This window comes from Mobula hypostoma, chromosome 11 (assembly GCF_963921235.1).
Source record: "Mobula hypostoma chromosome 11, sMobHyp1.1, whole genome shotgun sequence".
NCBI classification, from domain to species: Eukaryota; Metazoa; Chordata; class Chondrichthyes; order Myliobatiformes; family Myliobatidae; genus Mobula; species Mobula hypostoma.
Window position 1 is genome coordinate 9,673,533 of NC_086107.1, and position 27,724 is coordinate 9,701,256.

The 27,724-nt window shown below is 40.1% G+C and overlaps 1 protein-coding gene across 12 annotated transcripts in view; it reads right to left on the reverse strand.

Annotated features, from left to right (window-relative positions):
• LOC134353577 (coiled-coil domain-containing protein 73-like) overlaps positions 1 to 27,724 on the reverse strand; it is a 157,364-nt gene that overhangs the window by 27,121 nt on the left and 102,519 nt on the right. For 8 of the 12 annotated variants that reach the window (XR_010019640.1, XM_063061650.1, XM_063061648.1 and 5 more), the window contains 3 exons: positions 27,532 to 27,591; positions 24,096 to 24,200; positions 6,852 to 6,962 (listed from right to left, as the gene is read on the reverse strand). Coding sequence is in view for 8 of the 12 variants with exons in the window: in XM_063061650.1 (XP_062917720.1) it covers positions 6,852 to 6,962; positions 24,096 to 24,200; positions 27,532 to 27,591 (276 nt within the window). In the remaining 4 variants the exon portion in view is untranslated. Of the gene's footprint in view, positions 1 to 6,851; positions 6,963 to 24,095; positions 24,201 to 27,531; positions 27,592 to 27,724 lie in introns of those variants that run through there. The other 4 variants (XM_063061644.1, XM_063061647.1, XM_063061652.1 and 1 more) reach the window with 3 other exon arrangements.

The following is a 27,724-nucleotide window of genomic DNA, read 5'->3' on the forward strand; positions in this document are numbered from 1 at the left end:
CTTCCAGTTTCCCACCACTCTTGGTGACTTTGTATGCACGAGCTTTTAGTTTGATGCCTTCTCTTATTTCCTTAGTTATCCAAAGCTGGATCTCCCTACCCTGGATCTCCCTACCCTTACTGTCCTTGCTTTTAACTGGAATATACTTTTGTTGAGCACCGTGAAAAATCTCTTTGAAAGTCTTTCACTGTTCCTCAACCATCCCACCATATAGCCTGTATTCCCAGTCTACATTAGCCAAATCCTCCCTCATCCCATTGTAGTCTCCACTGCATAGGCATAATACACTGATTTTAGTTTGAACTATTGCACTCTCCATTTGTATGAGAAACTCAACCATACTGTGATCACCCTTTCCAAGAGGATCCCTAACTATAAAATCACTAACTTTACCTGTCTCATTGAACAGGACCAGATCTAAGATAGCACGTTCCGTTATGATAATGGCAGAGCAGACTCAATGGGTTGAATAGCCTAGTACTGCTTCTATGTCTTATGATCTAAGATTTGCCCATTGCTCCTTGCAAAATTGATCTAGCTGTGCCAGGTTAGTTGCAGAATGGTGGTTGAAAGCAATCTCAAGATCTTGCCAGAGATGTTCAATCATGTTAAAGTCTGGACTCTGTCTGGTCAACTCAAGGACATCAGTTTTCTTCATTGAAGCCATTGCAGGTTTCCTCTGGCAGTATGCTTTGGGTCATTGTCCAGCTGAAAGATGAGCTTCCTCCCCAGTTTAAGTTTTCTGGCAGAGACTAACAGGTTTTTATCCAGGATCTCTCTGTACTTAAAGCAGCATTCAACTTTCCAACAATTCTGACCAGATACCCAGTCCCTGTTGCTGAAAAGCATCCCCATAGCATGATGCTAACTCCACCATTCTTCACAGTGGTGACACCCGTATTAGATTAAAGTTCCACTTTAGTCTCAAATGAGCACAAGATTTTCTTCCACATCTGTACAGTATCTTCTAAATGATACTTTGCTAAGCCTTAACGAGCAAGGATATGTATTTTTTTTAAAGCCAGGGCTTCTTCCTTACCATTCTTCCGTAAAGATTCTTCTTGTGCAAGGCCTTAGAGATTGTGAAGCTATGAACTTCACCTCCAGTTGCAGTCACTGACTTTTGCAGCTCACTCAGAGTGACCATTAGTGTCTCAGTAACCTGTCTTACAAGTGTAACGCCCTGATTAAGATTTTTACTGCTATGCTGTAGGTATTTCATTTTAGCAGTTCTTTAAGAGCAGTCTGTTCTGCTTTCAGCCTGTTTGGGTTTGAGCTGAGATTAGGGGCTTTGTTGTTCAACTTTGGAATGTGGTGTCACCTAATCAGGATGGTGGAATTGGGAGAAGGTTCTAGAGAACACTGGGTCGAGAGTTTTTTTTGTGAGGGACACTGGTGTGGGTCGAGGTGCTAGGAGAACACAGGAGGGAAGATGGCTGAGGATGCCGTCCCTGTCGCACAAGGTGCTTTGTGCAGATGAATGGCTTCAAGGAGGAGGGGGTCAATGCTCCCGTGGGAGAGCCCGTTTTTTTGAGATGGATTCTGAGCAACATTTGGAAGGTGTAGTGTGTACATCGAAAAGAACGGCTTCTGGAAGATTTGAGTTCCACCGTGTAAATCTGACTGCTGAAGTATAATGGGCCCTTTTTTGTTTTTTTTTCTTTCTTTCCTTTAATAACTGGCTGTTTAAGTTAATATCATTAAATATACTTCTTTATAATTGTATGCATTGTACGATCTATTATTTCTTGCCAAAAGGCGATTGCCAGGGGCAGTAAATCAGACAGCATTTGCACAAACCAAGGTTTGGGTGGGCAAGCCATCCCAACCGCACGGATTTAGTGGATTTCTCGCCACGGAGTCCAGTGGCTGTTAGCGAGGGACCAACAAGCTGCATTTCCAGAGACGTCCAGTAAAACAGGGTTTCACAAGCGTCATTCCTCTCCAGTGACTAAATTTAGAGTGGCAACCTAACCTTGGGAGTGTAGCTGTGGTTTCATATTTTTTCCACTGAGCCTTAGGTATGTTCAGCACCTTTGAGATGTTCTTATAGCCTTCTCCAGATTTGTGCTTCTCTATTATCACCCTGGCATTCAGACCACTCCCTCTCTCACCACCTCTCTGGATTCTTGCACCCTGAATTTGTCACACTGATTTTATGACATTTAGTGCTAAATGTAATAAATTGACATTTGGTTGGACAAACTTGGAGTTGATTTCTCTGGAGCGGTGAAGGCTGAGGGGAGATATGATAGAGGCTTATAGATAGAGTAGATAGCCAGCATCTTTTCCCCTGGTTAAAATATCTAATACCAGAGGACATGTATTTAAGGTGACACACACAAAATGCTGGAGAAACTCACCAGGTCAATCAGCATCAGCAGAATCTCTGGTGTTTATGTATTTGAGGTGACTGTTCAAAGGAGCTGTACAGTGCAGTTTATTTTATACACAAAGTAGTGGGTGCCTGCAATGCACAGCCTTGGGGGTGAAAGCAAATATGATAGGGGTATTCAAGAGGTTCATAGATAGGTACATGACTGTGCAGGAAATGGAAGAATATGGACATTGTGTAGGGAGAAAAGATTAGCTTAGTTGGGCATTTGAATACTAATTTAATTCATTCGCCAGCATCATGGGCTGAAGTGCCTGTTTTATGTTCTAAATGAGAAATTTCTTCAAACATAATTTTGCAAGATAGAAGCCAGTCTTCAATCTCCACCATAAATCCATTCCTCTTCCCTGGCAACAACCCAAAGCTGAGCCAGAGGACTTGCAATCTAGTTGTCCTACCAATTCCAAGTGGAACTTCTTATTATATATCTGATCCATTATTAATGATGGATGCTACTGTCTTGTGGCAGCACTCCTTGCAGATCTGCTCAATGATGGGGAGGGCTTTGCCTGTAATGGACTAGGCTACATCCACCATTTCTTTGCAGACAGTTTGCATAGGTAGCTATAAAGCACCATAAAGGTTCAAAGCTCATAAGTAAACAAGGGCAAAGAAATACTTTAGGGGTAGACAAGTAATTTGGTGATAGGTCTGTAAATGGAGACGGTGCCAAGACTTTTGTTTTATTTTTAATGAGGAGTGGTTGATGGTAATTTTAAACTATCAAAGAAAACCATTATTCATAATCTGAGTTGGGAATCAAAAACAAGAATTGATTGGTCAGAAGCTTGGATGGACCTGTTGTGGATCTTGTACAGAACATAAGCCTGAAGAACAGGCAAGATTGGAAGAAACAGTAAGATTATAGGTTAACAACAGGAATTCTGCAGATGCTGGGAATTCAAGCAACATACATCAAAGTTGCTGGTGAACGCAGCAGGCCAAGCAGCATCTGTAGGAAGAGGTGCAGTCGACGTTTCAGGCCGAGACCCTTCGTCAGGACTAACTGAAGGAACAGTGAGTAAGGGATTTGAAAGTTGGAGGGGGAGGGGGAGATCCAAAGTGATAGGAGAAGACAGGAGGGGGAGGGATAGAGCCGAGAGCTGGACAGGTGATAGGCAAAAGGGGATACGAGAGGATCATGGGACAGGAGGTCCGGGAAGAAAGACAAGGGTGGGGGTGACCCAGAGGATGGGCAAGAGGTATATTCAGAGGGACAGAGGGAGAAAAAGGAGAGTGAGAGAAAGAATGTGTGCATAAAAATGAGTAACAGATGGGGTATGAGGGGGAGGTGGGGCCTTAGCGGAAGTTAGAGAAGTCGATGTTCATGCCATCAGGTTGGAGACTACCCAGACGGAATATAAGGTGTTGTTCCTCCAACCTGAGTGTGGCTTCATCTTTACAGTAGAGGAGGCCATGGATAGACATGTCAGAATGGGAATGGGATGTGGAATTAAAATGTGTGGCCACTGGGAGATCCTGCTTTCTCTGGCGGACAGAGCGTAGATGTTCAGCAAAGCGGTCTCCCAGTCTGCGTCGGGTCTTGCCAATATATAAAAGGCCACATCGGGAGCACCGGACGCAGTATATCACCCCAGTCGACTCACAGGTGAAGTGATGCCTCACCTGAAAGGACTGTTTGGGGCCCTGAATGGTGGTAAGGGAGGAAGTGTAAGGGCATGTGTAGCACTTGTTCCACTTACACGGATAAGTGCCAGGAGGGAGATCAGTGGGGAGGGATGGGGGGGACGAATGGACAAGGGAGTTGTGTAGGGAGCGATCCCTGCGGAATGCAGGGGGGGGAGGGAAAGATGTGCTTAGTGGTGGGATCCCGTTGGAGGTGGCGGAAGTTACGGAGAATAATATGTTGGACCCGGAGGCTGGTGGGGTGGTAGGTGAAGACCAGGGGAACCCTATTCCTAGTGGGGTGGTGGGAGGATGGAGTGAGAGCAGATGTACGTGAAATGGGGGAGATGCGTTTAAGACCAGAGTTGATAGTGGAGGAAGGGAAGCCCCTTTCTTTAAAAAAGGAAGACATCTCCCTCGTCCTAGAATGAAAAGTCTCATCCTGAGAGCAGATGCCACGGAGACGGAGGAATTGCGAGAAGGGGATAGCGTTTTTGCAAGAGACAGGGTGAGAAGAGGAATAGTCCAGATAGCTGTGAGAGTCAGTAGGCTTATAGTAGACATCAGTGGATAAGCTGTCTCCAGAGACAGAAAGATCTAGAAAGGGGAGGGAGGTGTCGGAAATGGACCAGGTAAACTTGAGGGCAGGGTGAAAGTTGGAGGCAAAGTTAATAAAGTCGACGAGTTCTGCATGCGTGCAGGAAGCAGCGCCAATGCAGTCGTCGATGTAGCGAAGGAAAAGTGGGGGACAGATACCAGAATAGGCACGGAACATAGATTGTTCCACAAACCCAACAAAAAGGCAGGCATAGCTAGGACCCATACGGGTGCCCATAGCTACACCTTTAGTTTGGAGGAAGTGGGAGGAGCCAAAGGAGAAATTATTGAGCGTAAGGACTAATTCCGCTAGACGGAGCAGAGTGGTGGTAGAGAGGAACTGATTAGGTCTGGAATCCAAAAAGAAGCGTAGAGCTTTGAGACCTTCCTGATCGGAGATGGAAGTATATAAGGACTGGACATCCATGGTGAAAATAAAGCGGTGGGGGCCAAGGAACTTAAAATCATCGAAAAGTTTAAGAGCATGAGAAGTGTCACGAACATAGGTCGGAAGGGATTGAACAAGGGGTGATAAAACAGTGCCGAGGTATGCAGAAATGAGTTCGGTGGGGCAGGAGCAAGCTGAGACAATAGGTCGGCCAGGACAGGCAGGTTTGTGGATCTTGGGTAGGAGGTAGAAACGGGAAGTGCGGGGTGTGGGAACTATAAGGTTGGTAGCAGTGGATGGGAGATCCCCTGAGCGGATAAAGTCGGTGATGGTGTGGGAGACAATGGCCTGGTGCTCCTTAGTGGGGTCACGATCGAGGGGTAAATAAGAGGAGGTATCCGCGAGTTGTCGCTGTGCCTCGGCAAGGTAGAGGTCAGTACGCCAGACTACAACAGCACCCCCCTTATCGGCGGGTTTAATAATAAGGTTAGGATTAGTGCGGAGGGAGTGGAGAGCAGAGCGTTCCGAGGGAGTGAGGTTGGAATGGGGACAAGGTGCGGTGAAGTCGAGACGGTTGATGTCCCGTCGGCAGTTAGCAATAAAGAGATCCAGAGCAGGCAGAAGACCAGAGCGAGGTATCCATGAAGAAGAGGAGGGTTGAAGACGGGAGAAGGGGTCATCGGTGGGGGTGGAAGAGCCCTTGCCGAAGAAGTAGGCTCGGAGACGGAGACGGCGTTAGAAAAGTTCCGCATCGTGGCGAACACGGAACTCGCTGAGGTGTGGGCGAAGGGGGACAAACGTGAGGCCCTTACTGAGGACAGAGCGTTCTGCCTCCAACAGTTGAAGGTCGGAGAGGATGGTAAAGACCCGGCACGGATGAGAGCTGGGATCAGAGGGGGGGGGGGAAGCTGGTGGTGTCAGTGGAGAGGGGAGGGTTGGGGTGAGAGGAAGATGGAGCCTCTGAGGGCCCAGTAATAATAAGGTTAGGATTAGTGCGGAGGGAGTGGAGAGCAGAGCGTTCCGAAGGAGTGAGGTTGGAATGGGGACAAGGTGCAGTGAAGTCGAGACGGTTGATGTCCCGTCGGCAGTTAGCAATAAAGAGATCCAGAGCAGGCAGAAGACCAGAGCGAGGTGTCCATGAAGAAGAGGAGGGTTGAAAACGGGAGAAGGGGTCATCGGTGGGGGTGGAAGAGTCCTTGCCGAAGAAGTAGGCTCGGAGACGGAGACGGAGATTATAGGTTGGTGGATTTAGAATTGCAAAATCAGTATAAAATACGTGGACAACCTAAAGCTGAAACAAAGTCAGCCTTGAAATTTACTCAGCTGTTAGAAAAGTCAAAGGAAGAAGAGTTGGAAGATTTATCTAGAATGAGGAGAGCATATGGGAGTAGTGCTTGTCATTCATAATGATCTTACAGTAACAGTTTCAGCCAAGGGGAAAAAGTAGTACTGTAAAACTTGACTTTGTTTGAATCACATCAACTGATGCACATGTAAACCAGACAGAAACGCAAGTTAAGAAATTTCCCCCAAGTGAGAGCTGTATGTTCGGTTGGAAGAATGGGTAATGTGAAAAATGAAAAGGTGAGTTATTGGGTGTTAGGCAATAATGAATTTTAATTAGAATAAGACCACCAAAGTCAATCTTCAATAAAAGTACTCTAATGGAACTTTGGAAGAGTTTTCTGATCTGTTAAGAAACCATGGGAGGACTCTATAACATTTGAAGGTGGCTATATTATAATGCTTTCACTATTAGGCATTTGTAATAAATGCAGCTATGATCTAAAAAATTAAATATTTTGTATTATTTAAAACATTTTGTATTATTTTAATTCCTGTTACCTCCTTTTTCCACTGAGCTGTAGACTTTTCATTTTCTCTCTCAAGAATCTGAACTTTATCTTCATTTTCTTTTGCCTTCTTCTGGAGCAGCTCATTATCCCTTTCCAGAACCTGCCATAAAATTAATTGCCCCAGAAAATTAATATGGCATTCTTAGTCTTACGTGATCTCTCAGTAGCTCTTGAGTAGGTCTCACATAGCTCTTGTGTGTTGCTTCTAATAGAATTGTACTCTAATAAAGATTAGAGTTGATCTGCCACGTTGCCAATGAATTTCATAAATTAGCAAACTACCAAATTTAAGAAATGTACATCTGACTTGGCTCATGGAAACCTGGAGGAGTACATAGGGGGAAAAAATGATGGCCTTTTCATAAAACCAATGTCAGTAATAGGTATAATAAACACATCTGCTATAACTTGCTGTTTCAGTGAGCAACTTCCAATGTGCTTGGATAAGCAATATAAAATGCTGAGCTGAGTTATTAGAGACAGACATTGGACTAATCTAATACACCGTGAGCAAAAAAAATTAAAAGTGGAATAAAAATGGTGTGTCTTTCAAATTAAAAGTGTAATTAATACTATAAACACTACAATTTTTGCGTGGCTTCTCCATTGATTAATTTAAGCAGTTACATAGCAGGAAAACTATACAGCTTCATTACAGTTTATGTTTCTACACACCAAGCATATCTTAACAATGACAATTTCAAATTATTTTAATTAGTGGTTACAACTGTTTAAACACCAACCATATACATTAATCCTTAAAATATATTGTATAATTTATCCACATCTTCTTAAACAATCAATTCACAAATGGTTTTGTTTGAAATGTAAATCCAAATATATGACCAATTTCAAACTTCCATAGTTTCAAAATAAACTATGTAGTTATTAGATATCCAGCATTTGCAATATTCTGTTCTGTGTATTTGATTAGTATAAAGTGCTATCATGTTCAGGGTTCTGCTCCGTGTATGGCTTCATTCCAAAGGGAATGGTTCATGATATGTACTGCAGTTTTTTGGTTCTGCATTCAAATCCCATGTCCAACATTTCTACTTGCTTATTTTATTTTTATTTTTATTTAGAGGTACAGCTCAGTTACCAGAGCTTCCTGCCCAATGAACACGTGCCACCCAATTACACACATATGCCCAATTAACCTTCTAACCCATACGTCTTTGGAATGTGTGAGGAAACCGGAACACCAAGAGGTAACTCACACAGAGAACAAGATGGTAGTGGTTTTTCCTACATTTCTGTTTCTCCTACATTGGTACACCGCTGCAAGAAATTGCACACTATTTCCATTTTTAGGCTGGTTTAATTTTTATAAAGAGTTTGCCCTTGGCAAAGTTGTTTTATTCTTAAACATGTAATGCACCTGTGTTAGGACATTGAAAGTTTAACTTAGCTTGTTCCAGTCTCAGAACTCCCCTCCAGCACTGATTCACAAGCTAAATCAGAATCAGAATCAGAATTAGGTTTATTATCACTGGCATGAAATTTGTTAACTTAAGAGCAGCAGTTCAATGCAATACATAATCCAGCAGAGAGAGAGAGAGAGAAAAAAATAATAATAATAAATAAAATAAAACATAATAATAAAGTAAATCAATTACATATATTGAATAGATTATTTAAAAATGTGCAAAAACAGAAATACTGTATATTAAATAAAAGTGAGGTAGTGTCCGAAGCTTCAAAGTCCACTTAGGAATCAGATGGCAGAAGGGAAGAAGCTGTTCCTGAATCGCTGAGTGTGTGCCTTCAGGCTTCTGTATCTCCCACCTGATGGTAACAGTGAGAAAAGGGCATGCCCTGGGTGCTGGAGGTCTTTAATAATGGACGCTGCCTTTCTGAGACACCACTCCCTAAAATATAGACTTTATTATATTACTTTATAAATGAAATTACCTAAGACATCTTTATTGCTGCTGTATGTAACTGCTCCTTTCTGTGAATTAATTGAACACACTACTCTTTTACCTAATCTAACCTGTACAGCAAATTCTTTACTCATGTGATGGAAAAATTTAATGACTTCAGACCCCAGCAGTTACCTGCATGGGAGATCCAATATCAACACCAATGATATTTCCCATTTCATATTACCCCACCTAAAATGTCATATTTTAATTGTTTACATTAAATACACAACGTTTTAACCTTGTTGTAGCTCACAGAAAATTGTGGGGAAAGGAAGTATTGGTGTTGAATGACAATTTAAGCCTTGAGAATCCAAGTCAATGGAGAAATCTTGTATGCTCTAGCTTCTAATGGAGGAAGGCAACTCTCCCTACATGAGTGAACCCAAAATTCAAAATATAAATTACATTTATTATCAAAGTAAGTTTACTAAATACAGCCTTGAGATTCGTCTCTTTACAGGAAGCCATAAAACAAAGGATCCTAACAGAACCCATTAAAAAGAAACTCAAACACAATGTGCAGAGAAAAAAATCAAATCGTGCAAACAATATAAATAAGCAAAAAAAAAAAAAAAATTCAGAACTATAAGTTCACAGAAGTGAGTCCACAGCCGCAAAGCCAGTCATTACTACAGCTAACTGAAGAGCCCATTTGTTGCAGGCCACAGCCTCAGTTCAGCGCAAACGAGTAAACCTCGCCGAGCAGTGAGCTGTACACCGGTCTGTATCTCTACTCTGGCCATGACACCCTGACCTGGCCCAGCACTTAAATCAGCCAAATCTCAAGTCATTTCTCGCTCTCATGCATGGACCCTACTGGCAGTGCAAGGTCATAATGAATAGAGTGCAAAATGGTCGGTTTATTTAATCCTGCCAGTTTGTTAAAAAGTAATTTAAGAACAAAACTATCATTGCTAGTCTACAGCTGCTACATCTTCTCCAATCTGCCATCCTAACAATTCATACATCCTCATTAACAGTTTCCTTGTGGGAAATTGTAAAATGCCATTGTAAATACTCGGAGGTTGAATGCAACTGTCATTCCTAACGATAATGCAGCATCAAGACAAATACATTAATGTAGCGGTTTGCTTTAATGTAAGCAGCATGTATTCCCAGGGTATTCAGAAATACTTCTTTCCAATATTTTTATTAATTTATGTCAATACATTAAACTAAATCACGTATAAAGACTTCTTACCCTATATTCATACGTCAATTAGTTTGTAACATCGAAAAATAATAATTTTATTATATTAAAAAAATCTAACCCACTACCAAGACCGAAGCTGATTAGTAGGAAAAAAAAAGAAAAAAGATTGTTCGTCATCATCTGTGCTTTAACAGCAAATCAAAGGTTTTGAAAATAATTCAGAAAAGGTCCCCACAATGTTTGAAAGTCTTGATTAGATTCAAAGATTGAACATCCCTTCTCTAAATTTAAACATGACATCACATCATGTAACCATTGGGCGTGAATAGGAGGGGCCACATCTTTCCATTTAAGCAAAAGCGTCCTTCTGGCCATAAGAGACAAAGAAATACTTCTTAAACAAAAAGAAGTTTGAAACAATACCACAATTTCATTTAGTGTAAGACATACAAAAAGCTGGAGGACACCAAGTCTTGGCCCTAATAGTTGATTCTTTATTCCTTTCCATAGATGCTGCCTGACCTGCAGAGTTCCTCCAGCATTTTGCATGTGTTACTCTGGATTTCCAGCATCTGCAGAATCTTTTGTGATTAATATTTCATCTACACATGGTTATAATTTTCAAACTTAAACTTTTGCAATTTATAGCATCAGAAATATTTCTCAAGCAGGCTACCTCACTTCATTGAGAAGGGTGATATACACGACCGTACAAAAGTCTTAAGATGCCTAAGACTTTTGCACAGTACTGTATATTGATTAGAATATGAATGTGGTTGGGAAACAGAAATAAGATTACTTTGCTTTGTATTAGCTTAGTATTAAGTGTTATGTGGTAACTGGAAAGGTAAAATATACAGTACTGTGCAAAAGTCTTAGGTACCCTAGCTATATTATTGTGCTTAAGACTTTTGTACAGTACTGGACACTTTCAACATTTCTGCATTTCGTTAAATCTCATATGTGGACAATTTGCCATTCCAAATTATTCTGCTATAATTTTACATTTGTAAGTCTTTTGCATCTCAGGTGCTAAGGCAAACATTTGCTTACAATATATTTTAAAAACTAAAACAAAAAGAGTGATTTAAAGAACTGTGTTGAAAGTGCATTGAATCTCAGTATAAATCTTAAAAGAGTGACAGAGACCTTATATAATGTAAATGGAGTTCTAACTATACAATGTGATTAAAAGCACTGCTTATGTTAAGATGCGCTCAAGGGTAAATGCTTTGAATGTTTTTGAGATGATTCACTAAATATAGAGAAAGTAATTCTATTAAACAGGTATGCAATAATGGGAAATGAACCAGATCTGAGCACTCCTCCATATTTCCAGATTTTTTGAAAAAACGGTGAAATTAATTTGGATAATGGACCACCAATGTGACAGTTTTTAAGAATTTTAAAATCAAGCAATTTTCTCTTCCACCACTAATCAAAGTAGTACCACAAATTTAGCTATTAAGAGATTAAAATATGTTAACACAGAATATGCTGTGCAAAAATAAGAATTACTGAACCACTCATCGATATTGTCTGTATTAGCATCATGGTGCGCCAAAATTGGTAACCTAGTTTACCTTTTAATAGTTACCCATTGTTTTTAAACCAGGATGAAGAATAAGCACTAATTAGGGACGATGACAGTAGCTATTTATGGAGAAATAGTTTGAGAGTACAGATATTACACTCCTTATTTTTCTTGAAAGGTATACATTTTCCAGGTCTGTAGTTATAGCACAGCATGTATTTTTTAATATCAAATCCTCAACTTCTGTTCTTTTTCTGTACGAGACAATCTACTATCTCAGACAGTTCCATCATACCCATCGCAAACTTTGGCAAATCCCTAAACAGAAATTCTGTTCTTCCAAACTGGGAAAGTTTATATCCTTAACCAGGATCAAGTTGGACAGTAACTTGCATTTATATAACACCCTTCACACAGAAAATTTATACAAAATGCATTACCAGAGAGTGGCAAGACAAAAACTAACTTGGAGTCAGTGATTTTTCAGAGGTAAATAAAACTTACACCAGTAGCGAGGATTTGGGGGGAGCTGAAGAAGGGAAAGGGAGCGGGGATTCCAAAATTTCAGACTCGCATAGCTGAAGTTGCAGCTAGCAATATTGAATGGAAAACACATGCAGAAGTTTATATTTTGAAAAGCACAAGATTTCTCACAAACTTGTGAGACAGTGGAAATCTGCTTAAGTGGGAAAAAGAAATAAGGATCACATCAATGAAGAATTTGAACACAAAGAATTTTAAGTTTGGGAACTGGTGAATTAGAAGCTGATAAAGGTGATGGATTAGTTTGGTAATGTGGATAGTCAATAGAAAGATGGGATTTATATGGCCTCAAATCTATTGAATATGGGATTCTAGACACTAATAATTAGTCCAGAAGTAATAAAAATAAGGATGCAGGTTTCAGTAGTTGATTTCTCAAGCAGGACTAAAGCTAGTTAATATTACATTGAGGAAAGCTGCTATCTTATCTTGTTTCTGAGCAGGTATGAATTACATATTGCTCATTATAATCATGTCTACTCTTCAGACAACAACCTGAGACTGTGGACACCATAATATAATTGCATTACCTCTTGCCTAGAAATTGGACCCATTTGCTCCCAATACTTGTGCAAGTAAAATTATACAAGTCATTTAGTATATGTTGGAACAAAGCAGTGATCAGTTTCGGGTTGACTTATTTCTGAGAAATGGACAGTCCAGTGACAATATGATGAAATCATCTTAGTGTGGCCAAAGATTGCACATCTCAGCCAAGCAGATAATGATGTCATGGGTCAAGCAGCACCCACTCTTCCACTGCTATACTAGGTTGCATCTTTTGACAGAAACCCACCATTGTCATTAGTGACTCATAATAAAATCAGGAGCACATCATGCAGGCTTTGGGAATAAGATGTCAATTCGAGGAAGTGCTGTGTCACAATTTCTTGCATTTTGTGTGTGCTACACTAGGTCTATACCAGCTTTACTTTTGAATGGCAAACATAATGTTAAACAATTTACTGGAGCTCCTTTTCCAATTGCAGCCATTTTATTTTACCCAGATGCAGCAAACACTGGTCTGGTTGACTGGCTAATTAGCCACAGTGGCTTGAAGCCACTTGGAGCATGGGAGTCGTTAAGAGCAGTTCATTTTTCATTGGGATCCCAAAGAGAATTGGTGTGTTAACCTGAAAGCACAGTTCGTCTTTTCACATACCATTGTCCAAATCTTATTTTTTGGGAAATGAAAGTGTACATTAGTGCTCTACAGCACAATGCAGCCTACATTTACACACCAGAGAAGGATTACTTCTGATTTCTAGACAATTTTCCTTTCAGCTCAACTCAACAAAACAATCTGCCAGATAAAATTACTGTATGGTTTGAGATTGCTTTGTGGAGAAGAGATAGAGGTAAGAGCTCATGCTTTTTCTCAGTAGGTCCTAACTGTCACCAAAACAAAGTCAGAAAACAAACATCTATAGTTTCTGACAACTTATTTTGTGGATGTTAAAAAACATTATGTCATAAGTAAGAAGGCTCTGTTTCCAATTACATAAAAATATTAACTTGATTTAGTATTAATTTTTTCTACCAAAATCCAATGATTTCTCTTCAGTTAAAAGTATTTACAGTTGCACTTCCAACTGCAATAAAACATGCAGTGGGTGAAAATTCTGGCCTGCTTTAAAAAGTTGTAGGGTTTCCACCACTTACACAACTTGCTCTCATCTAGTAGGTTAAAAGGTCAGAATGGTATTGTGGGCCAAAGGGCCCATACTGTGCTGTAAAAGTCTATGTTCTATGTGTCACTGTGGCAAATCTTTTGGATCTAGAAGAGAAAACCTGTAGATGCTGGAAATCCAAGCAAAGCACACAAAATGTGGGAGGAACTCAGCAGGCCAGGCAGCATCTATAGAATACATATAGAATACACCAGTATTTAAATAACTAAGCTATATGAAAGCATAGTTCAAATCTACCATCACTGCAGGACTTGTATGTACCCAGGATAAAGAAGTGGGCAGGAAAAGCATTTGATCACTCTAGGCCTGTACTTGCTGGAGTTTAGACGAATAAGGATAGGGCAGGAGGGGAATCTCACTGAAACCTATCGAGTATTGAAAAACCAAAACACAAGCCCAAAGCATGATCAATCCACCCCCCCCCTGATTAACAGTTGGAGAGGGGTTCTTTTCATAAAATTCTGCACCCTTTTTTCTCATTACAGTCAAAAAGTTCTATTCAACAGGTTCAAAGGAACATCTAAACAAGCCTGATGCATTTTGGAAACAAGTCCTGTGAACTGATGAAGTTAAAATAGAACTTTTTGGCCGCAATGAACAAAGGTATATTTGGAGAAGAAAGGGTGCAGAATTTCATGAAAAGAACCCCTCTTCAACTGTTAAGCACGGGGGTGGATCGATAATGCTTTGGGCTTGTGTTACAGCCAGTGGCACGGGGAACATTTACTGGTAGAGGGAAGAATGAATTCAATTAAATACCAGCAAATTCTGGAAGCAAACATCACACCGTCTGTAAAAAAGCCAAAGATGAAACGAGGACGGCTTCTACAACAGGATAATGATCCTAAGCACACCTCAAAATCCACAATGGACTACCTCAAGAGGCACAAGCTGTAGGTTTTGCCATGACCCTCACAGTCCTCTGACCTAAACATCATCGAGAATCTGTGGATAGACCTCAAAAGACCAGTGCATGCAAGACGACCCAAGATTCTCACAGAACTAGAAGCCTTTTGCAAGGAAGAATGAGCGAAAATCCCCCAAACAAGAATTGAAGGACTCTTAGCTGGCTACAAAAAGCATTTACAGGCTGTGATACTTGCCAAAGGGGGCGTTACTAAGTACTGACCATGCAGGGTGCCCAAACTTTTGCTTCGGGCCCTTATCCTTTTTTGTTATTTTGAAACTGTAAAAGATGAAAATAAAAAAGTTTTCTTGCTTAAAATATTAATGTGTCATCTTTAACTTTATGCCTTTTGGAAATCAGTTCACCTTTTATTCGCTTAGCTATTCACAGTACAGTAACAGAAATTTTGACCAGGGGTGCCCAAACTTTTGCACACCACTGTACATGAGCATGGATAAGCACAGACACGAAAGATAAAAATCACATGCATCACAAAATAAGATTTTTCTTAAATCCAACAAAAAAAAACATTTTTGTGGTCAACCTAAAATCATATGCACAGAAATTTATTGAAAATAATCTTCTGAGAAAGTGGAGTTTTTGATCATTGCTATGGAGTACACATTTTATCCCTCAGCTGGGCGCATCCCAATTACTGAGCCTGAAGAATGTTTATACAATATGGCATCAAAATGTGTACAGGACTACCACTTCAATACAGTCAAACTTACAGTCACTCAGACAAACAACTATGTGTGCACCTGAGAATAACGAGTAGCCCCAGAAGAGGCTTGCGCAAGAACACTTTGCATTCTTCCACACCCAAGACTGAATTCTATAATTTCAGGTAACTCTTCTTCTCAGTCCACTGAATTCTATTTCTGGCAACTCTCTTTCTCAATCTGTAACAAAACTAACCAGTCCAACTTTGATATTTTTTTCATACTTTTCACTGTCCATTCACATGGCCCAACCTTGTAGACATATTATTAACTCTACATTTCACAATGTATGTTGTTTGTGTTCTCACTTTCAAACAGCCATCGTTTTGTAGCTTTTATTTTGCTTTGTTTAAATTTTCTCTAACTGCCCCCATCAACTCATCAGCCAGATGATGTTATTTATAGCTTATCCCCATAGCAACCCCAGCCTTGCCTCATCAGAGATACTTCCTTTGTCCAATCCACCCCTCTCACAACCACTGTGCAATTTAAACCAAGTTATTTCTCTCTTTCTGGGAGTCTTTAAAGGGTCTTTGACTTTAAATATCAATTCAATTTCTCCTTCTACAGTTGTTGCTTGATGCTTCCACCTTTTCTCCTTTTTAAGAATGATAAGGAATTGGCTCACAAAATGACAGGTCTAATATTTCAGAATCAGAATTAACATCACTGGCATATGTCATGAAATTGGTTGTTTTGCAGCAGCAGTACATTGCAATACATACATAATAATGAAAAAAAATTACAACATATATATATATAAATACCTTATATGTTGTGCAAAAGGGAGCAAAAAAAGAATTTTTTTTTAAATAGCGAGGAGGCGTACATGGCCTCATTGTCCATGAAGGCAGAGGGGAAGAAGCTATTCCTGAAACATTGAGTGTGTGTCTTCAGTCTCCTGTACTATCCTCCTTAATAGTAGCAACAATTCGAAGAGGGAATGTCCTGAGTGATGGGGGGCCCTTATAGATGGATGCCACCTTCGTCAGGCAAAAGGTGTTTTCGGTGCTGGGGAGTCTAGTGACCATGATGGAGCTGGCTGATTTTACAATTTTCTGCAGCTGATTCTGATCCTGTGCAGTTACTCCTCCATACCAGACGGTGATGCAACCAGTCAGATTACTCTCCACATTATGAATTTCTTCAGTGACATACCAAGTCTCCTCAAACACCTAGTGAAGTATAGCCATTGTTGTGCTTCCTTTGTAATTGAATCAATACTTTGGGCCCAGGATAGATCTTCAGGACACCCAGGAGCTTGCAACTGTTCACCCTTTCCACTGCTGATCCCTCATACATGTTCCCTCAACTTCCCCTTCGTGAAGTCCACAATCAATCCCTTGGTCTTACTGACATTGACAGCAAAGTTGTTTATCAGCACGGTAATCATTAACGGTTCTTCATGGATCAATGTGACTCAACTATAGAATTTTGCCACAAAGTTGATTTTGTTCCAACCTCCAAGCAAGAAATTACATTGATCAAAGAAAAATAATGCATGAAAGCAAAGCAGAGAAAATTTGTGACAGAGTTTCAATCCATTTAACAATAGAAATATTGTCTCCAATAGGACTACCATTTTCAAAACATTGGACAAATATTTAAAATACTCACAAAATCAACAACCGCTTTCTCTTTCATTTATCTGCAAGTCCCAGGTACCTAATATTCATCTTCTGCCTTTCTGAAAGGGTTCATATGTCCTGTGTCTTGGTCTGCCATTACTTGTTTTATAATCAACTTACTGCATAAAATGAAGCCACCACAGTTTAGGTTCTTAACAAAGATAAAGTATTTCTCTAGTGATGGAGCAACTAAAATTGGGGATACTCATGATACCACAATTGGAAGAGCTTAGGATCATGGAATCATAGAATCATAGAGCACCACAGCACAGAAACAGGTCCTTTGGCCTGTATTGGTTGTTCTTACTAAAGACAAACAGCATGGGTAACAACTAGCACATCTTTATTCAGGACACTCCAGCAATGGCTTCAGCTTGACATAAATGTGTGCAACCAGCTCACCATCGTCACTCCCGGTTCCAGGTGAACTGCCTGCATTGTATATTGGGAACCCAAGTTCTTTATTACATACACACATAATAAAACAATTTCCCCCTTTAAAGAAAAAACAAGCACAAAGCAATGTCCTCATAAACTGCAGGAAACAATAATGCTTTCCAACACATTGTTATGAACAAATACAGTCCTTATTCACTCAGCTACTTTCAAACCATCTCTGTGGTGGTTTAATGATCTTTCTTGGTCTGCTGTTTGTTTCCACAGATGCCTTGCTTTCATTTGCTGCGTTAATGTTAGTGTATTTTTGAGAACTCTGATCAACATGCTAATTTCTTTCACACCCTTCTGCCAAGATCCTAACTGTTTGTCTCTGTCCTTGTTCTTGCTGTGTGACCATAATTCACTCCACGTGCCTTATAATGGAGCCCTGGACTACATCCAAGTGATCAGTGAGCCTTTGCACAAGCTCCAACTGATTCTGTCTCAATTCACAGAGCTCCTTCTTTTGGGCTGTGTATCACTGATAGGAACTCTTCCTGTTCATTGGTGCTGAACTGGTGCTGTTGTTCTGACCTTGTGATCTGTATGGTCTCCCCATCTTTCTTTTTATTTTTCATCTTCAACTTCCGACAGGATTGTGGAGATATTTTTGATTTCCAGTCTTTAACTGGAAGATGGAGAGACAGATTTTGAATCAAAGCTGCACAATGTAGAAGCAAGACTAGCAATTTCTTCATTATGATCACTATGTTTATCACTGGCATTCTGACTATCATGCTGGTGTAGCTAGTATAGATGTCTATGGAAAGTGGAATTCTTGTGCATCTCTTGCATAACCTCTCTGGAGCCCTCATGGATGCTGTAACAAGTTTCTTGAGTTACATCAGGTAAGCATCCGAGCTCCTTAAAGACATCTGTGTACTCTTCCCTGAGTGTCGTGATTCTCTTTGGTCTGTGAAGCCACCAGGTTGAGTTTTTCCACATGTACTCAGACCTAATATTGGCTGTACTCACTCTTCTACAACCAGCAGTTGTGTGTTTCGGTGCTGCCCCTTATGCCCCCTTTTACTGGGATGTTCTCACCAGTATAGCCTGTCATTTTTAACTTCACTGGGTGAATCTTGCTCTTTACTTTAAAAGTCTTATAATCAGCCATGGACAACAAATTTAACTGGGCTCCAGTGTCAAGCTTGAACGAATTACTGTCTCATTGACAGCCACTAGAACAATCCATTCCGTTTTATCACCACATGCAGTCTGTAGAGAACCTACTAAGAGTTCCTCCATTTCCTAAGCAACAGTGTGCACCTTTCTCTTGGAAGCCCCAGCTTTGCAGCACTTTGGAAAATGATTCTTCTTCCCACAATTATTGCAGGACTTTCCATAAGCAGGACACATCTTTGGAATACGCCTACCTCCACATTTGCTGTTTGAGGCTACATCTTTGCTATGCTGTTCTGCTTTGGGAAACAAGTTGTGCTCCGCCCCTCTGTTTTCACAGCATGCACTGTTGTTTTCACCCTGTGCAGCTCCTTGGCTTCTGGTCATGTGGTATCCATTGCCCTACACATACCCATGGCTTTTTCCAGAATGAAATCTCTTTCATGAAGCAATCTTTCTTTGAGCTCATAATTTGAAGAATCTCCAAACTCACAGGACTTACTCAGTGTGTGAAGCTCAGCTTTGTATTGGTCAAAGGAAACACTTTGTTTCTAGTCACAGGAAAAGAACTTGTATCTTTCAAACATGATGTTTTTACTTGAGAAAAAAACGCTCTTCAAATTTTGTTATCAATGTCCAATGTAAAAACTGTCCCATCAATTTGAAAGGGGTTGTTGATGTCCAAACCATCTTCGTCAATTATGTGTAAAAAGATAGACACCTTCAATTTTTCATCTGCCTTTTCAACTCTATTTGCTGCTAAATACATATTGAATTGCTATTATCAGTTAGATTGCCAATAAACTGTATAGGTGAGGGAGGACTTAGACCATAAGCCATAAGACAAAGGAGCAGAAGTCGGCCATTCAGCCCATCAAGTCTGCTCCGCCATTTTATCATGAGCTGATCCATTCTCCCATTTAGTCCCACTCCCCCGCCTTCTCACCATAACCTTTGATGCCCTGGCTACTCAGATACCTATCAATCTCTGCCTTAAATACACCCAATGACTTGGCCTCCACTGCCGCCCATGGCAACAAATTCCGTAGATTCACCACCCTCCGACTAAAAAAATTTCTTCACATTTCTGTTCTGAATGGGTGTCCTTCAATCTTTAAGTCATGCCCTCTTGTACTAGCCTCCCCCATCATGGGAAACAACTTTGCCACATCTACTCTGTCCATGCCTTTCAACATTCAAAATGTTTCTATGAGGTCTCCCCTCATTCTTCTAAACTCCAAGGAATACAGTCCAAGAGCGGACAAATGTTCCTCATACGTTAACCCGCTCATTCCCGGAACCCTGCTCCTATTCTCTATTCCTCTAGAAATGAATGCCAACATTGCATTCGCCTTCTTCACTACCGACTCAACCTGGAGGTTAACCTTAAGGGTATCCTGTACAAGGACTCCCAAGTCCCATTGCATCTCAGAACTTTGAGTTCTTTCCCCATTTAAATAATAGTCTGCCCGTTTATTATTTCTGCCAAAGTGCATAACCATACACTTTCCAACATTGTACTTCATTTGCCACTTCTCTGCCCATTCTTCCAATCTATCCAAGTCTCTCTGCAGACTCTCTGTTTCCTCAGCACTACCGGCCCCTCCACCTATCTTCGTATCTTCAGCAAACTTAGCCATAATGCCATCTATTCCATAATCCAAATCGTTGATGTACAATGTAAAAAGAAGCGGCTCCAACATGGACCCCTGCGAAACACCACTGGTAACTGGCAGCCAACCAGAATAGGATCCCTTTATTCCCACTCTCTGTTTCCTGCCAATCAGCCAATGCTCTATCCACGTATGTAACTTTCCCGTAATTCCATGGGCTCTTATCTTGTTAAGTAGCCTCATGTGTGGCACCTTGTCAAAGGCCTTCTGGAAATCCAAATATACAACATCCACTGCATCTCCCTTGTCTAGCCTACTGGTAATTTCCTCAAAAAATTGTAATAGGTTTGTCAAGCAGGATTTTCCTTTAAGGAATCCATGCTGAGTTCTGCCTATCTTGTCATATGCCTCCAGGTACTCTGTAACCTCATCCTTGACAATCGACTCCAACAACTTCCCAACCACCAACGTCAAGCTAACAGGTCTATAATTTCCTTTTTGCTTCCTTGCCCCCTTCTTAAATAGCGGAGTGACATTTGCAATCTTACAGTTCTCTGGAACCATGCCAGAATCTATCAACTCTTAAAAGATCATCGCTAATGCCTCCGCAATCTCCACAGCTACTTCCTTCAGAACACGCAGGTGCATTCCATCTGGTCCGGGAGATTTATCTACCTTTAGACTATTCAGCTTCCTAAGTACTTTCTCTGTCGTAATTGTGACTGCGCACACTTCTCTTCCCTGCCACCCTTGAGTGTCTGGTATACTGCTGATGTCTTCCTCAGTGAAGACTGATGCAAAATACTCGTTCAGTTCCTCTGCCATCTCCTTATCTCCCATTACGATTTCTCCAGCATCATTTTCTATCGGTCCTATAACTACTCTCACCTGTCTTTTACTCTTTATATACTTGAAAAAGCTTTTAGTATCCTCTTTGATATTATTTGCTAGCTTCCTTTCATAGTTAATCTTTTCCTTCTTAATGACCTTCTTGGTTTCCTTTTGTAAAGTTTTAAAAACTTCCCAATCCTCTGTCTTCCCACTAATTTTTGCTTCCTTGTATGCCCTCTCCTTTGTTTTAACTTTGGCTTTGACTTCTCTTGTCAACGATGGTTGCACCCTTTTTGCATTCGAAAATTTCTTCTTTTTTGGAACATACCTGTCTTGCACCTTCTTCACTTCTCGCATAAACTCCAGCCACTGCTGCTCTGCCGTCCTTCCCGCTAGTGTCCCTTTCCAGTCAACTTTGGCCAGTTCCTCTCTCATGCCACTGTAATTTCCTTTACTCCACTGAAATACCGACACATCAGATTTCAGCTTCTCTTTTTCTAATTTCACAGTGAACTCAATCATGTTATGATCACTGCCTCCTAAGGGTTCTTTCACCTCAATCTCTCTAATCACCTCCGGTTCATTACACAATACCCAATCCAGTACAGCCGACCCCCTAGTGGGCTCAACAACAAGCTGTTCTAAAAAGCCATCTCGCAGACATTCTACAAATTCTCTCTCTTGAGATCCAGTGCCGATCTGATTTTCCCAATCCACTCGCATGTTAAAATCCCCCACAATTATCATAACACTGCCTTTCTGACAAGCCTTTTCTATTTCCTGTTGTAATTTGTAGTCCACATCCCTGCAGCTGTTTGGAGGCCTATAAATCACTGCCATCAGGGTCCTTTTACCCCTGCAATTTCTTATCTCAACCCATAAAGATTCTGCACCTTCTGATCCTATATCACCTCTTTCTAATGATTTAATATCATTTCTTACCAATAAAGCCACGCCTCCCCCTCTGCCTACCTTCCTATCCTTCCGATACACCGTGTATCCTTGGACGTTCAGCACCCAGAGACATGCATCTTTTAGCCGGGTGTCTGTGATGGCCACAATATCATACCTGACTTAGCTCATCCATTACGAGTTTGTCGTCTTCTTCTTCTTCTCCTCCTCCTCTTCCTTTTCCTCCTTCTGCTCCCCCTCTCTCTCCCCCTCCCTCCCTCTCTCTCTCTCTCTTTCCTCCCCCTCCTCTCCCCCCCACCCCCGAATCTCTTTTAGTGGATCCGATGAACTCCTGGATCTGTTGCCTCCTTGGCCAACCTCACTCACTGTCTTTCATACTCAGTTTTTTCTCTTCATTGGAAGTAGCGTCTCTTTCTTAGTTGCTCATGGTATTCATTTACACTCCGCACTTAGACCTCATGCCGACTTCTGACACCATGTTATGTTTGTTCTTACTAAAGACAAATGCTGTAGGTAACAACTAACACATCTTTATTTGGTACACTCCAGCAATGGTTTCAGCTCGACACAAGCGCCTGTGACTAGCTCACCAACATCACTTCCTGTTCCAGGTTATCCGCCCTCATTGCACAATGGGAACTGAAGTTCTTAATTATGTACGCACATAGTAACAAATGGCCCATCTATCTATGCCGAACTGTCATTCTGCCTAATCCCATTGACCCACGCCAGAACCACAGTCTTCCATACACCTCCTATCCATGTACCTATCCAAAATTCTCTTATATATTACAATTGAACCTATATCCACCACTTCCACAGGCAGCTCATTTCACTCCCTCACCACCCTCTGAGTGAAGGAGTTCCCCCTCAGGAACATCTTAAATATTTCGCCTTTCACCCTTAACCTATGATCGCTAGTTCTAGTCTCACCAAACCTCAGTGGAAAAGCCCTGTTTGCATTTACACTCAACTTTAGATAGCATTGGTTTTTGGAGCTGTAAGACTTAACATATACCATTTGGTTTAATCATAACATTATAAGTTAAAAAGATCTTATGACATAGTGTTGTTATTATAGCTAAAGTCGAGAAATGATCAGCAAAGCTTGGTCTAATAGAGATTCAATTGCCTTTGTAATCACTTTGTAATCATCCTTTCAAGGAGAGTGCCCCTTATATTCTTTCAACTCTGCTACATTTACTCTAATTAATTCTGGTGCTTGAAAAAATAATCTCTACTGATTTAACCCATGACCTGTACAAGATATGAATCCACAACTAATTGTATCCTATATTCTGGACACATCCCAAGATTTTTTAATTAAGTCTCTTCTAATTATATTTTTCATCAAAGTTACACTCCAGAATTGCAAGGTTTGCCTGCCAGACATCTCCCACCTCTAAAATAAATAACAAAACCTAGAAAGCAAAGAATAAAAGGAATATATATATTTAAATGAGCTCAGACAGGAATAGAACTGATATCTGTCAGCAGCCTTGCTTCAACTGAACTCCCAGTGACAGCCTCAACCCACATAACTCCCACCAACAATCCTGACCCAACTCTTCAGTGACAGTCCTGATCTGACCAGAATCTAATGACACCCAACTCTGACATTCAAAGAAATAAACTTTCAGTAAATAGCATTTACTTTTAATGCAAAGAGGTTAGTTTAGTTTTATGTTAGTGACCATTTTACAAATTAAAAATAGAAGAAATAAATTATAACCTGAAATGAATGATCTCATAGGTGAGAAGACTGATGAAAATAGCTCTGACTCAGAATTATGCTCTCCAGCACTGATTACTCTAAGATAGAGGAGGATGTTTGGAGATGTATAAAAATGTTAAAGATTAAAGAATAGCTTTATTTGTCTCATGTATATTCAAACATCATTTTGCGTCTGTTGTGCTGGGGGCAGCCCGCAAGTGTCGCCATGCTTTCAGTGCTGACATAGCATGCACACACAACTTACTATACCTAACCATACAACCTTGGAAAGCAGGAGGAAATGGGAGCACCCAGAGAACATCCACATGATCATGGGGAGAATTATAGACAGCAGTAGGAATCAAAATCTAATTGGTATTATTGGCACTGTAAAGCGATTGCACTAACCACTACTCTACCGTGCCTCCCTCTCAACATCCATGAACAATTAACCAGAAAGCTCTGTTATGGAATTTCGCAACGTGTGACATTCTGACCTGACGCTTCTCTCCAAAGTATTTCAGCTCAGTCTCAGCTCTGCCTAGTGCCAGTTCCTGTCGTTGTAGCAACTGCTGAGTTTGTTGAAGCAACTTCAAAACTTCCTGAAAGAAACAAATGCCTTTAAATGTCCATTTATATTTAATGTAAAAAGTAAATTGAAAAGCAGAACGTCTCTAAAACCGACCACACATATTTTTCACTCTGCGTATTTCCAACGTTCATCAGAATATTTCTGTATATTATTGCAAGTAACAGATTAGCCAAGAGATGGTTAAAGCTAGTCATGAAACACATTGATCTACATATTATTATGAATTTACAAAATATTTAAGCAATGCCTTAATCATTAATTAGCCAGCTGATATTTTATTCACAAATTTTTAGTTCTAGTTTGAAAACTGGACAAGGATGAAAAAAAATTAAGAATATTCAAAAAAATGCACTGCAAATCCAAGTCATTCTAAATCGAGGATAAAAATGAAACTACATAATTTCTAAAAGAGACAATAATTTTAAGATATTCCCTATAAAGACGTAACTAAGAAGAACTGAGTAAAACTGATCAAAAGTGGCATATTTTGTTTTCTTCAGTTTTACTGCTTAAATTTAACCATTTTTGTGCCTTCAAAAAGAGTCAAATCTAGATTATATCTATTCTATCTACAACAGAAATAAACATTGGATCTATCCACAGTCATTACATGTAAACCAATCCCAATAAGTGAGAATATCCAACTTTAAACAGCTTATGACCAAAACTAGTGATGAATAAGGGAAGGTGAAGGAGTTGAACTTAGGGTAGGGGAGCAAGGGTATATGGGAGCAGGAAGGGTGGTGCAAAAGATGTAGCTAAATGCCAATTAGTAACCCAATAGCTCAACTCAATAGCGCAATGACCCAATTCCTGCTGGCAGCTCTCATCCTGGTACAACCTGACTCCCACTTGTGGTGACAGCTTGCACAATGAAAACTATGAGCTAACTTACAGCTGATAAGCAAGCCCACAGCTTAATTGCTTTCAGAATAACTTCACTGTTCATTAACACAGATGTGTATTGCCAGAAACATTGCACAAAGGAATGAAGCACCTATATGTTGGCAAAACAATCTCCTCATGTCGTATACAGAAAGTGACAGAGATGAATGAAACATTGATCTTCTTTTGTATTATAAAATCTGATTGAAGTCTTTGGAAGAATTTGGTCATCTTTAAATAGCATTACAGAATTTAGAACATTCACTGGAAGAAAACAACTGAGAAATTTGGTGTGTGTGTGTGTGTGTGTGCGCGCGCACGCGCGCGCACACACACATACATACATACAGGCACAATAAGTAGCAAGTATATTAGAAAAGGAATGAGATATAGTGATATAATTGGAGGCATACACAGCGAACTAATAAATAATAGATGAAAATAATTAATAAAAAATACTGAACTTGTATAAATGAGTGGAATATTGTGAGCAATTCTGGGCACCACAGGCCTCTGGAGAGAGTGCAAGGTGTTTATTACCATAAAATTAGGAAAGAGGACTTATTATGTAAAGAGGCAAGATCACCTGGGAATATTCTTTTTAGACCAAAATAGCCAAGAAGAAATCTAGAAATTCAGAACTTTGATTAGATTGGGGGAAACCATGTCCACATTCATTGGGTATATTGAAAAGACAGCTAGAGGTGAAATGCAAAGATATTTCATACATTAATTAACATTGCCTTCAAAGGCGGAAGAACCGCACTCAATATATACTCAAGAAAAGAAATACAAGATCAAGGGGCCAGAGCGAGGGACTACTTTAATAGTTGAGAGACATCACAGGCACGGTCGGCTGGATGGACTTCTCATGCTTTGTTTAATTCAAAATGATTCAATTTTGCAACATAAAGCAAGCTTTAAATGGGAAACTAAACTATCCTGTCACAGAAGCAGAAAATTTAAAAATTCAAATAAATATAATCAGAGGACAAACTGCCAGCAATGATGAATTAGTTACCGGTAGGAGTTAGTTGGGATACAGTTGCCAGGGGATAAATGAGCTAGGTTCCAGGTAGTCAGAAGGGATCAGATGAATAGGGAGTAAAGTTGTAACCTATCCAATGAAGCCACTGCCTTTTGCCATGTTGTGTGTGTTTGCCACATCCCTCTCTTATTCATTTGGTCATTTCAATCAGAATATCTGACAGGACCTCTGTGGCCCAGCAAGTTAAAACAGGATTTCTGAAAGCTCACTCAGGTTATTTCAGTTAAACTTTGCACACAGCACAGCTGAATAAGCAACATGTTCAAAATTATTGCAGACAATTTCCACTTAGGCACTCCTTTTCTTAATGCTAACTGGTTCAGGTTTAATGGAAACTTTGGAAGCAAAGTGATGATCACTCCACTATTTGGATTCCCACACACTGGTTCCCTACAAGAACAAGTCTCTCTCATTATATTGTTGTACATACATGAAACAGTTTCAGTACTACATTGTCCAGAATAAATGGAAAAAATTAAATAGAACATGCAAAAATATTTGTTCAAAACTGTGCTGTTGTTTGCCACATCCTATTGAATTCAATTCACTAACTAGAACAAAATAAATAATAAATTAAATACAAGAACACCGAGCTTGACTATCTGAATTAGCTGCACATACCATTCCTCCCATTCATAACATGGTGAATTTACTAGCATCACTTTCATATAATATTGCTTTATTGTCACCTTTTTAAGCTGAACCATGGTTATAAGACGACAAGAGGCACAGATCGAGTGGATAGCAAGAGATATTTTTTCCAGGGCGGCAATGGCTAATATGAGGAAGCATAATTTTAAGGTGATTGGAGAAAAGCATAGAAAGATATCAGAGGTAGGATCTTTGCACAGAGTGGTGGGTGCGTGGAATGCCTTGCCAGGGATGGTGCTAGAGGCAGATACATTAGGGTACATTAAGGCACTCTTGGTTAGGTACATAAATGTTAGAAAAATTGGAGGACTATGTAAGAGGAAAGGATTCAACGGATCTTAGAGTAGGTTAAAAATCGGTACAACATTGTGGGCTGAAGTGTCTGTACTGTACTGTTCTTCGTTCTGAAGCTGGTCCGAAGAATTTCAGAGAAACCTCATTTTTTTTAATTAACATTGCTGTGGTAAGGATTGCTCTGAATTAAAACCAGCCTGATAGAAAGCACTTGAATAAGCTTGGCTCAGTCATTTCTGTGGACGATATTGATAGGTAAACAAAAAGTACTAATATATTTGTCCAACAGTTTGCCTTTAGTTGCAGATAGGTTAGCAGACACACAGGCATGTCCTATGAGCCCGTGACAATTCATATGGCAATTCAAGTTTAAAAATGAAAATGCTAGAATTCCACTCTACTTTTACAGATATTTCAGCTAATAAAATAAATTGGTTTTGTGACTAAATGGTTTTAACCCAACCTGTTTTTCTTCTTGAACAGCTGACATATCTTTAGACAGCTTCTTGTTTAATTCCATCTCCTTTACAAAAATATATGTACGGTTATATAAATATTTGCACAATTAGGTCAGCTTATAATTACTATTTTAAAAAGTCTGAACCAATTTAGCAAGCAGTGCATCACGAAGTTTCAAGGTATGGGCTCTAAGTTCC